The sequence below is a fragment of the Polypterus senegalus genome, chromosome 13 (assembly GCF_016835505.1).
Source record: "Polypterus senegalus isolate Bchr_013 chromosome 13, ASM1683550v1, whole genome shotgun sequence".
NCBI classification, from domain to species: domain Eukaryota; kingdom Metazoa; phylum Chordata; class Cladistia; order Polypteriformes; family Polypteridae; genus Polypterus; species Polypterus senegalus.
In genome coordinates this window covers 160926285-160939451 of record NC_053166.1, presented here as the reverse complement: position 1 = coordinate 160939451, position 13167 = coordinate 160926285, and the positions used below count along the sequence as shown (strand labels likewise).

Below are 13167 nucleotides of genomic sequence, written 5' to 3'. Positions count from 1 at the left end.
GGAAGGAATAATTTCATTTAAATGATGGATTTATTTTACAGCAAATGAATTTTTGATCTTAGTGCAGGTTTTTCATAAAACACGACCTGCTGCAGTTTTAAAAAGTAGGCTTTTGAGTAGCAGAAAACACCTCAGTCACATCGGAAATCAAAGAGGCTAAAGAATTCAGACTGGCATACAAAGTGTGTGCGCTGCCAGTGTTTGCTTGGGGTGCTTTGGCTAAGCCGCTCCACTCTTTACACTTACTGTGAGATGAATCCCAGCAACTTTAATGAAGTGTCCTTCATGTCTTTCATTTCAAATATTACAGAAGAATTAATAAGCACACTCCTCTCAGAAGGCATTTGATGAGGTGCCACATGAGAGGGTGGGCTTCAAACTAAAAGAAGTGGCAGTTCAGGGTGATGTTTTTAGATGGGTGCAGAATTGGCTCAGACACAGGAAGCAGAGGGTGATGGTGCGAGGAACCTCATCAGAACTGGCCGATGTTAAGAGTGGTGGCCAGCAGGGGGCAGTGCTGGGGGCTGCTGCTATTTTAATATCTATAAATGATTTAGATAGGAATATAAGGAACAAGCTGATGAAGTTTGCAGATGATACCAAGATACGTGGATTGGCAGATCATTTGGAATCCGTTATATCATCACAGAAGGACTTGGACAGCAGACAGGCTTGGGCAGATTTGTGGACGATGAAATTTAATGTCAGTAAATGTAAAGAATTACACATAGGAAGTCAAAATGTGAGGTTTGAATACATGATGGGCGGTCTGAAAAATCAAATGTACACCTTATGAGAAGGATTTAGCAGTCGTAGTGGACTCTAAGCAATTGATTGCCAGTCAGTGTTCAGAAGCCATTAAGAAGGCTAACAGAATGTCAGGTTATATAGCGCCTTGATGTATGGAGTACAAGTCACAGGAGGTGACACTCAAGCTTTATAACACACTGGTGAGGCCTCATCTGGAGTCCTGGGTGCAGTTTGGGTCTCCAGGCTACAAAAAGGACATAGCAGCACAAGAGAAGGTCCAGAGAGGAGCAACTCGGCTGATTCAGGGCTACAGGGGATGAGTTATGAGGAAAGATTCAAAGAGCTGAGCCTTTAGGAGAGTAAGAGGAGACCTGACTGAAGTGTTTAAAATTATGATGGGATTCGGGAATTAGTCCAGTGGATCTAGACGGTGACTTCAAAATGAGGTCATCAAGAACACAGGGACACAGCTGGAAACTTGTGAAGGTGAATTTCGCACAAACATTAGGGAGTCTTAGAATAAGTGACCAAGTAGTGTGGTAGACAGTAAGACTTTAGGGACTTTCAAAACTCAACTTGATGTTATATTAGAAGAAATAAGTGGACAGGACTGGTGGGCTTTGTTGGGCTGAATGGCCTGCTCTCATCTTGGTGGTTCTGATGTTCTTGTGTGACCCACACCTACAAAGCAGGCAACAAGGTCTTCTCTTTTCTTTACCAGACAGACTTGGATGAGGAGCGCATCAAGCAGAAAATCGCCCACCGGACCCGCAAGGAGATCTGCCGCATCTACTTCCTGAGGATAATCCTCAATCTGTTTGTGATCGGCGTGCTCGGTGGATGTTTCTACGCCATCTACAGAGCCACCATTTACTCGCAGGAATACGGCCAGACTGTACGTAAAGATCTTTAACAAAGTGTCAATTTCTGTATTATCAAACTGGTCGAAATGAAACGTTTAGTTTATTTTTTGTGGGTCTGAAAATATTTTTGTTTCCTAATAAGATCCTCTGATTTGGGTCCATGGCTTTTTGTTTGTGACCTTGACTCTTATGATAAGATGAGTGTGAGATAACACTTTTAACATTTTAGTGAGATAAACCCACTTAACTGACCTGTGATGGACTGGCACCCTGCCCAGGGTGTGTTCCCACCTTGTGCCCTCTTCTACCAGGATAGGCTCCGCCCCAATCCCCAACCCCACCCACCACTCCCCCAACCCTGTTCAGTACTAAGCAGGTTAGAAAACGACTGGCAGACTGAATCGACTCCACATCTGGGGTTTGCGTATTTCTTTATCTCTTAATTACAGGGCCAGCCAGAGTGAGAGCAGACTTTCGACGGCAGCCCCTTTTCATTTCGGCCTTAGCCTTCAAACTCTGGTTCGAAGTGTCGATTTCTAACTCGATCCAAGTTCTTTTCATTTCGAGGTTTATAAGTCTCCACTTCCTGAACTTCCCTCAAAAAGTTCTCTTTCTGTCTGCGTTGCCAAAATGAAGACCGGTCCCGTCTCTCTATCTACATATAAAATCCAACGTCCGTCTGTCTGTCCGCTCTTCGCAAGAGAACTTCTTAACGGATTCAGATCGGGTTTCTCTCTAGAATTTGCTTGATTTTGCGACTTCTCTCTTCACGTTAAGATTCGTAGTTTGCTTGCACGAGTGACTTATTCACGCTAATCTGAGACAGAGGCTGTGGGTCGAGGGGAGGGGGAGGTGTGACATCAGGAGTGGGGAGTTGGGCGGGGCTTCGAGTCACTCACACGCCAGCCTCCGTTTGAGTCTCTCAACCTCTTGCCACGTGTTGGAGCGCACCTCACCTCCGCTTAGCTAGCGTTAACCTGTTTGTTTATTGATTTTTAAAGTCTGTCCTGTTTCATTACTAGGCAGGCAGAGCCGCAGGGGGACAGCTAGTGTGTTATGTACAGTGCATCTGGAAAGTATTCACAGCGCATCATCTTTTCCTCATTTTGTTATGTTACAGCCTTATTCCAAAATGGATTCAATTCATTTTTTTCCTCAGAATTCTACACACAACACCCCATAATGACAACGTGAAAAAAGTTTACTTGAGATTTTTGCAAACGTATTAAAAATACAAAAACCGAGAAATCCCATGTCCATTCAAGTATTCACAGCCTTTGCTCAATACTTTGTCGGCTCACCTTTGGCAGCAATTCCAGCCTCAAGTCTTTTTGAATATGATGCCACAAGCTTGGCACACCTATCCTTGGCCAGTTTCGCCCATTCCTCTTTGCAGCACCTCTCAAGCTCCATCAGGTTGGATGGGAAGTGTCGGTGCACAGCCATTTTAAGATCTCTCCAGAGATGTTCAATCGGAATGAAGTCTGGGCCACTCAAGGACATTCACAGAGTTGTCCTGAAGACACTCCTTTGATATCTTGGCTGTGTGCTCAGGGTCGTTGTCCTGCTGAAAGATGAACCGTCGCCCCAGTCTGAGTTCAAGAGCGCTCTGGAGCAGGTTTTCATCCAGGATGTCTCTGCTGCAGTCATCTTTCCCCTTTATCCTGACTAGTCTCCCAGTTCACTGAAAAACATCTCCACAGCATGATGCTGCCACCACCATGCTTCACTGTAGGGATGGTATTGGCCTGGTGATGAGCGGTGCCTGGTTTCCTCCAAACGTGACGCCTGGCATTCACACCAAAGAGTTCAATCTTTGTCTCATCAGACCAAGAATTTTGTTTCTCATGGTCTTCAGGTGCCTTTTGTCAAACTCCAGGCGGGCTGCCATGTGCCTTTTACTAAGGAGTGGCTTCCGTCTGGCCACTCTACCATACAGGCCTGATTGGTGGATTGCTGCAGAGATGGTTGTCCTTCTGGAAGGTTCTCCTCTCTCCACAGAGGACCTCTGGAGCTCTGACAGAGTGACCATCGGGTTCTTGGTCACCTCCTGACTAAGGCCCTTCTCCCCGATCGCTCAGTTTAGATGGCTGCCGATCGCTCAGTTTAGATGGCTGGCCAGCTCTAGGAAGAGTCCTGGTGGTTTTGAAGTTCTTCCACTTACGGATGATGGAGGCCACTGTGCTCATTGGGACCTTCAAAGCAGCAGAAATGTTTCTGTAACCTTCCCCAGATTTGTGCCTCGAGACAATCCTGTCTCGGAGGTCTACAGACAATTCCTTTGACTTCATGCTTGGTTTGTGCTCTGACGTGAACTGTCAACTGTGGGACCTTCTATAGACAGGTGTGTGCCTTTCCAAATCAGGTCCAATCAACTGAATTGACCACAGGTGGACTCCAATTAAACATCTCAAGGATGATCAGGGGAAACAGGAGGCACCAGAGCTCAATTTGGAGCTTCATGGCAAAGGCTGTGAATACTTATGTACATGTGCTTTCTCAATTGTTTTTATTTTTAATAAATTTGTAAAAACCTCAAGTAAACTTTTTTCACGTTGTCATTATGGGGTGTTGTGTGCAGAATTCTGAGGAAAAAATGAATTTAATTTATTTTGGAATAAGGCTGTGACATAACAAAATGTGGAAAAAGTGATGAAGCGCTGTGAATACTTTCTGGATGCACTACAGACGGACATCGTAAGTTCACCCAACACACGTTTATTAACAATATATTTACAGTTTTCGTGCACTCACAAAACCCCAGTGCCTCCAGCACCGATTCCCCCAAAGTCCAGGCCTCTCAGTTTCTCTGCCTTTCTCCTGGCCGCCTCCCGTCCTCCCTCCAGCTCCGTCCTCTTCCACCCGACTTCTGCCGATGACTGGAGGGAGGCGGCCCCTTAAATAGGAACCCAGATGGGCTCCAGCTGCTTCCCGGCATTCCTCTGTAGCCACGCCCCAGTGTGGCAGAAGTGCCGGCTGCGCACCCGGAAGCCGTCCGGGTGTACCCTGTTGTCTTTCCGCCACACCAGGAAGTGCTGGGCTCCCGGGATATTCAGGCACTGGGGCGCCGCCTGGTGGTTGCCACGGGTCCTTACAGGGCTGGGCTTCCAAGCCCTTCACCCGAGGCCCCCAACATAACCAGGACGGACGCCCCCTCGCGGTCTGGAGGAGGCACAAGCCACAATATATACATATACTTAACTCCTCGTGAAGTGAATAAGCGAGTCAGCCTTTGATCAAGCGAGTGACCTTTTTTAGAGTATAAAGGTGTTGGCAGTCACGTTTTACGAAGCTCTTCTAAAATGTCTGCTGCTATTCCTACCACTGGGCCATCTTGGGAAGGATTCGATGTTCTGCCCCTCTGCTGTCCTCCTGGATATCAAACCCAATCCGCTAACCCTAGGGACTGACCTAATTACTGTAATCCGTGGGGTTCATTTTGCATTGCGTTCCGTATTGCTTATTCATATTATATTTTTAAATCTCTCAATTCATAAGTTGAGGTGTTGCTTTGGGTGTGGGCGCCTGCTGTATAAATAAGTAGATAATAATCCTTAAGATGAGTGCCCCCTGCAGGTCTGCACATATTATTTATTGAGAGTGTCTCAGTTTGGCTGTGTACAGGATGTGTTACGTGTTTAGCACAGAAGTAACTAATAAACAGTGTTGTCTTCTCTCTGTCAGTCATTGATTATTTTTCTCTTAGCAGCCGCAGCAAGCCCAGAACTTCATCGTAGACCTGATTGTTGAGTATCTCCCCTCCATTGTGATCACGGCTGCCAACTTCATTACTCCCCTGATCTTTGAGGTGGTCATTCGGTATGAGGACTACTCCCCGGCCTTTGAGATCCGCTTCACTCTGATAAGGTAACTTGGTCGCAGTTGGACGGCTCTCCGATCTCAAGGCCTTTCCGCTGACTGGACTCCCCCCCCGTTTCTTGTTGTAGGTGTGTGTTTGTGCGGCTGGCCAGCATTGTGGTGCTTCTCTTCACCCTGTGGTCGCAGATCACGTTCTGTGGCGGAAAAACTTGTTTTTGTGGCTATAACAACAACCTGTACCCGGTGAGTCGCTCTTTTAGCCTTCATTTTTCCTCGAAACAGTCGTTTTGACAGTTTTTCCTGCTAAATATTAACAAATGTCGCTGTATCCAATAACAGGTGTGCATCTCCTCAAAGAAATTCAATTATTCAAAGTCATTTTGTGCATCAAAAAAGCTACATAAGGCAACGGATTTGTGAGGTTTAAAACAGGTGGAAGATATGGGGGGCCGTTATGAAGGAACGGACCACCAGTGAAAGGGCAGACGAGAGGAAACTTAGAGAAAAGTAGGAATCCGACTCTAAATCGACAGTTTTTTGTATTCATTGGTTAGTAGAATTGAGGTACAGCGGGGGAGATAAGTGTCTGATCCCCTGCTGAATCTGTACGTTTACTCGCTTGCAAGGAAATGAAACGTCTCTCATGTTTATGGGATTTTCATTTTAATGGAGAGAGACACAATATCTGCCAAAAATACAGAAAAAACGCATCACGTAAAAGTTATAAATTAATTTGCATGTCATTGAGTGAAATAAGGATTGGATCAACTACAACCCAGCCAGAATTCTGGCTCCCACAGACTGGCGATTGCAATCAATCAATCAATCAATCACAGATACTCTGTATGAAGCCCACCTGTCCACAGAATCCATTTCTTCCATTCCAATCTCTCCACCACCATGAGCTGTCAAAGGCCGACAGAGACAAGGCTGGGGTGGGCTACAAGACCACCACCAAAAGCTTGGTGAGAAGGTGATGACTGTTGGTGCGATTATTCAGAAGAGGAAGAAATATAGAATGACCATCAATCGCTCTCGGTCTGGAGCTCCATGCAAGATCTTGCCTATGTATTGTGCCTACATGACCACACGGTAATACCCGCACTATTCCGAAGCGACGTTTGCACTGTTTTGTGTTTTTTGTATCTCACATCCTCGTACACCTTTATCGTAAGAGGATCCCTTATCTACGATGGAGCGTTCGACCTGAAGAAAATATGAAGCTGGTTTTAAATTAAACGTCGTTGAAGTAGCAAAAGAAATTGGTAAATGCGCTGCTGCAATGAAATTCAGTGTGTCTGAGAAACTGATGTGAGATTGGAGGAGGCAGGAAGATGTTAAAAAAACGTAAAAATGAAGTGTTGTATTTTTGTCGGGGTCTGATTTGATGATCGATATTTTGAGTTTCAAGACCTGACTTATACGCGAGTATATACGGTACTTATTTCTCCCCACTGTATATCTCTCTATTACATAAAAAAAAACAAAATCTTTTGACGAGAGAAGACTTTTTGGGAACGATTTTTTCAACTACCACCGTTTTCAAACAAGACCACAGTCCTCTCACCTCTCATTCGTGTGAATGCTCTTTTCAGACACACTTCCTGAACTCTCAGCTCTTATAAATTTTAACGTTTAAAGTTCCCGATTAAAGAAGACGTATTATGTTCAAATCTTATTGAAGAATTTCATCCCGAAGAGTTATCAACAGAAGAAATGAGTACACGGGTAATCCCAGCACAGAGAAACGATGAAGTCAAATGAATTAACGCAAAAATTGTCGATCGGTTACACGACAAATTGGTTAAATGCGTATCAATAGACTCTGCTGAAACAGTTGGTGGTGAGGGTGAGGAACCTGAAAACAATTACTTACAATATCACAAAGAATATCTACAACCGTTAACACCATCTGGTCTTCCACCTCATCAATTACTGTAGAAAGAAGGATGTATCCAAGAAAGGTAATGTAGTCCATCTTCAGGGGTAACATTGGACACCAAAGGAGATCTCGATATGCCTTTCGTATTAAAATGTTTTACAGTTTCCTGTTAGAAGAGCTTTTGCTATGACAAATAACAAATCACAGGGACAAACATTCGAAAAAGTAATTTTATTTAATAGAGAGAAAGAAATGAAATTCACAGGCAGTTATATGTGGCGTTGATGCAAATGTAACACTTTAAATGAAAATTAAAATCTGTTGAAATTGTACATCCGCATCCCTATACCTGAGTGGCAGAACTGCAAAGAGGCTATCGTGTAGCGCAGGCACGGGGGTTGGCGAGCGAAGTGAGCAAAGCCCCCTGGTATGAATACAAATAATTCACAAATCAAAGTGTAACTCCTACACATGGCTCACTAAAGATTTTTTTTTCTTAATTGATATTTTGGCAGTGCTGGGAGACGCGTGTTGGCCAGGAGATGTACAAGCTGGCAATATTCGATTTCCTCATCATTGGCGCCGTCGCTGTCCTCGTCGAGTTCCCCAGGAAGTGAGTACGCTTTATGTGTGCCTCCCTCTCTATGGTGGGATTCTCAGCAGTTTAAAGGATCGTCTACGCTGTTGGCTCAAAGGGCGCCTGTGTGTGTGTTTGTCTGCAGTGTTGGCGTCTTGTGTGTCTGTTGGTTGAACGGATCTTGGGATGGCGAGGTGAGGTGACCTTGGCACCGCCACACTGCTGTCACCCTCATCTCATCGGGATGCTCATTTCTTGTCATTTATTAAACAGTTGACATCATTTATTGTTCTTCCTCCTTCTTTATAGCCTCATCGTGACCCACTGTAGCTGCTCGCTAGCCAAATGGTTTGGACAGCAGGAGTTTGCCGTTCCCCAGAACGTTTTGGAGATCGTCTACGGACAGACCATCTGCTGGATTGGATCTTTCTACTCCCCTCTCATCCCCGGCATTAGCACCATAAAATATTTCATCGTTTTCTACATTAAGAAGGTGCCACGTCTTAAGATGTGACATGCAGTAGTTTAGAGGCTTAATTTAAACTGGAGGTTCCTAAAATTTGGCCATTGTCTCTGTAGTTGTCAGCTTCAATATATCGTGGCTCCATTGAATGATTTATTTATTGGCTTAAGTGAAAAAGCTAACAGTTTGTAATGTGTACACATTCATGAATCCCAAATGTCACGGTACCCTCCTGTGACTCCTGTGCCCTTCATGTCCTCCAGGTCTCTCTGATGCAGAACTGCCGTCCATCAACGCGGCCTTTCCGGGCCTCCAGTTCAAACTTTTTCTTTCTGGCGGTGTTGCTGATCGGTTTGCTGGTGGCCTGCGTTCCAGTAGGAGTGACCATTGGACAGTGAGTGTCATCGCCGCCCGAATGTGTGTCTCTACCGTAGGGAAGATCAGTCTCTGTTGGGGCAAACTCTGGGGCTTTATATCTTTGGTATTTGGTACGCTTTATTAATCCCAAAGGGGAAGGAGTGCGTGGTCAGCCATTTTACAGCACAACCCGGGGAGCAGTTATAAGGCGAGGGGCCGTGCTGAAGGGCCCAATGGAGTAGGATCATTTCTGGCAGCAACAGGATTTGAACCCCCAATCTTCCAAATGCCAGCTCAGATCCTTAGCCTCAGAGCCACCACCCCACCTAATAATAATACCCATTGTAGGAATTTGCATTCATTCTAAATCTTCTTTAATAGTAATAATAGTACATTTATTTATTAGGAAAACTAGCGGTCTCCTGCAGCTCCGCCCACATGGTAGTGAAACAGGACAAACTTAAAAAATCAATTAAAAAAAAAATTGTATTGTGAAGAATTTCTGTTGGTATCTTTCATATCCGAGGGCCTCTTGGTATTTAATATTTTTAGTTTTGCTGTCAAGGGTGAGAATTCACCTGTGATCTCTTTGGCAAAAATGTAAAAAGTTGGCAACGTATGTCTAGCCAAGTGGAAGGTTGGTGCGTTTTGATGTCAAACGTTGGCAGTGTATCTGATTGCGTTCAGCTCTGACTGGAGAACGTCCCCCGCGTGGGGAGAAAAGCACATGGCTGTGATGTCTCTGCCAATCGGCAGCTTCCCTCTAAAGCATACGTAACTCGGATGTCTCGCTCAAAAACGTCAAACGTTACTCCTTAACTACCTCGAGGTGATAATGTCTGCTGAACAAACGGGTATGGCTAGCTAAGAGGAGGCGAGGTGCACTCCAACATGTGGCGAGAGGAAGAGCGACTTGCAGGGAGGCTGGTGAGTGAGTGAGGAGGACCCCGCTTAGCTCCCTACTCCCCTCGGCCTGCAGCCTCTCTCTCGGATTCACACAAATAAATCAGTGCCAGAACTGAACTATGAGACTTAGCGCAATGACAGAAATTGCACAATCAAACGAAATGTTCACACAAATTACAGAAAAAAAGACCGAAATCCGTGAAGTAGTTCTCTTGTGAAAAGCAGACAGACAGACGTTGGATTATATATATATATATATATATATATATATATAGTGACAGATAGGGGGCAGTATCGCTCCCTTGAACCCCTGTCCAAGACTCCAGACACCAGATAAATCACACAATAATCACTATCACAAATACAATCCACCACTCCCAGACGAGCTCAGCTCGTCGTCTGGAGTTCCCAGAGTCCTTTTATAGTCCCTGACCCGGAAGTGGTAAAAAGTCCTTTTCTTCACCCCGGAAGCACGTCATCCTCCTTGTCCATGTGACTCGGACGTACTTCCGGGGCGTAGGATAAATAACTGTTGTTCCCCCCTGCAGCGTCTCCTAGTGGCCCCATGGCATCCAGCAGAGCTGTGTATAAAAACTGCAATGTCTTCGGGGGACCACCGTACTGCAGGGAGGGCTCCACCTGGTGGTTTAGGTATTGGCGAGATAAACGGCCGCACCATATATATATATATATATATATATATATATATATATATATATATATATATATATATATATATATAATATATAAAAAAAAAAAGTCTTGGGAGTGAGACTAGGGAGACGAGACGTGATCTTCTCGCAAGACAATTTGATGTCCCACGAGAGACACTTTAACGTCACACGAGACACGGCAATGAGACAACATTTAAAACAAGTTCACAGACATCTAACCGAGCAGTTGTTGGATTGCTTTTGGCAGACACGCTTCATGTGCTCCCAGCTCTTAAAACAACGACAAGCAGAACACAGAACTCGCCAGCAGCAGCAGCAAGACAACAGCTGGTCCGACGGCATCTCCTTAGCGTCTCCTTAGCGTGCGTTTAACCTCACCCCCTTCACAGTGCGAGCAGCGTTGTACGTCCTGTGAGAAAGACATTTAACCACGCCCCCGGCCGGAAATAAAGGACAAGTATTGTTTTTACAAAAGTTTTAAAGTAAAAGTGAAAATAATGCATATGTAACAATTCCCATGAAAATAACAATCTCTTCAAATTGTATATCCAGTAAACCAAACACAGGGGTGGGCGAGCGAAGCGAGCAGGGGGTGGAGCCCCCTAGTGTGTCGTTGTGTGTAGATATATATATACTGTTGTTCAGAAATGTAAGAAATATAAAATGGCCATCAATTGCCCTCGGTCTGGAGCTCCATGCAAGATCTCACCTCATGGAGTGAGCAGAACAACAGCCCCAGAGTGTGATGTGTCCACCTCCGTGCTCGACTGTGGGGATGGTGTGGTGTTCTTTGGGTCACACTTGCCATTTCTCTTCTTCCAAACACGGAGGGTCGAGTTGATGCCAAAGACCTCGATTTTGGGTCTCATCTGACCACAGCACCACTTTCTCCCGAGCCTTCTCTGAATCATTTAGATGTTTGCTGGCAAACTTAAGAAGGGCCTGTTACAGTACCTGTGCCTTCTTGAGCAGGGGGACCTGGTGGGCACCATGATGGCGTAGTGTGTTACCGATGGTGCTCTTGGTGACTGTGGTGGTCCCAACTGACTTCAGATCATTAATAAACATGTAGTTTTGGGCTGATCCCTCACCTTTCTCATCATCATTCTCACCACCCCATGAAGCTCCAGACCGATATTTATCTTCCATTTCTGAACTACAGTCGTCACCATCTCACCGAGCTTCTTGCTGGTGGTCTTGTAGCCCACTCCAGCCTCGTCTCTGACGTCCTCTGACAGCTCTTTGGGGTTGCTGATGGTGGTGGAGAGGTTGGAATTCACACACATCATGAGTTGAGATCAGGAGTATCTGTGATTGATTGTTATTGATTTGTATCTGCCAGTCTGTAGGAGTCAGACTTTCAGCTGGGTTGTAGGGGACCCAATCCTTAATTCTCTCAATGACATGCAAATCAATGGAGAACTTGGATGTCGTGTGTCTCTTCTTGTTTTTTTACTTGATATTCTGTGTCTCTCCATTAAAGCATAACTACCATCAAAATGAGAGACGGTTCATTTCCTTGTAAGCGAGCAAACGTCCACATTCAGCAGGGGTTCAAACACTTATTATGCCCCCCACTGTATGTGTGTGTGTTTAAACGCACTCATGGATTGGCACCTCACTTGCATGCTGGCCTACGAGGAGCTGGCCTACGAGGAGAAGCTCCAACTTCATGGAAGGTCTGATCTGTGTGAGGGTCTGACTTCAGAACAGAATATTGAAACTAAACTTGTACCCAAGACAGTTTGAGGCAGGACAGTAGTTTGATTTGCCAAAAAAAGAGAAAACGCCCAACGATGGAAGGGAACGGGGTCTTCAAGCTACTTGTGAGAGTTCATTATAAAGAGGGTCCCTGACGTGAGGAGAGAAAAGAAAAGACGTCTGCTGATGTGTGTGAGTCATAAACACCAAATGGGGTTGCTGTGTAAAAAGGTTTACTCTTCTCTATGTGTTACGGTTCTTTACCTGAAGACTTAACTGCCCCTTCATTTTCTTTTTATTTCAGTATAAGCAGCTCCAAAGCATGCGGGCCCTTCATGAACTACAACATTTCGTGGGATGTGGTCCCGTCGGCCATTGAAACTTTACCTGGCAGTGCAAGGAAATTCTTTTACGTCATCAGTTCTGAAGCCTTTGCTGTGACCTTCTTTGTGGTAGTTTGGTAAGTGTGAGTGGGCCGCGGTGGTCCTGTAGCATAACGGCAGTCAGCTCAATGAAAAGTGAAGGTTTGAGGAAGTCCAACTAGTCAGCCTTCCTAAATGGCGTAACAGGAGATGGGCTAAGAAGCAGCAGCACATCATTGAGAAACAGAAATGGCTTCCCTCACATCACATTGGGGACTAAAAGCAAATGGCCGGTTAGTGAAATAGAAAGTGAAGGTGACATTTGACTCTCGCCTTTGCTGCTGTGAGAGGATTCAGACAAACACAGAAACACACAGGCTTTGCGACAGCCGCCCGTATGCTTGAAATTGGCTGCCAACAGCGAAGGCTGCGGTACAAAGTTTACAGACTTCAGTCCAGAACAAGAACAAACAGACAGGCTTTAAAGTCGGGCAGGGGAAGTGGTGTCATCAGGGCAGGAACAGGAAGTGACGTCATCAGGCCGGAACAGGAAGTGACGTCATCCGAACTGGAAGGGCATCTTCAGAACAGGAAGTGGTGTCATTGGGCCTGGAACAAGAAGGGTGTCATCAGGTCAGGAACAGGAAGTGACATCATCAGAACTGGAACGGGGTCATCAGGGCAGGAACAGGAAGGAAGTCATCAGGCCCAAAACAGGAAGTGATGTCATCAGAACTGGAAGGGCATCATCAGGGCAGGAACAGGAAGGGAGTCATCAGGGCAGGAACAGGAAGTGATGTCATCAGTCCCAGA

At 45.4% G+C, this 13167-nt stretch overlaps 1 protein-coding gene across 1 annotated transcript in view; it reads left to right on the top strand.

The window, feature by feature from the left end:
* The window catches only part of nomo (nodal modulator), a 132627-nt gene that overhangs the window by 45884 nt on the left and 73576 nt on the right, over positions 1-13167 (top strand). Inside the window, exons 8-14 of the mRNA XM_039776400.1 lie at positions 1472-1645; positions 5320-5480; positions 5561-5675; positions 7830-7927; positions 8201-8384; positions 8618-8748; positions 12297-12452. Coding sequence (XP_039632334.1) covers positions 1472-1645; positions 5320-5480; positions 5561-5675; positions 7830-7927; positions 8201-8384; positions 8618-8748; positions 12297-12452 — 1019 coding nt within the window. The remainder of the gene's footprint in view (positions 1-1471; positions 1646-5319; positions 5481-5560; positions 5676-7829; positions 7928-8200; positions 8385-8617; positions 8749-12296; positions 12453-13167) is intronic.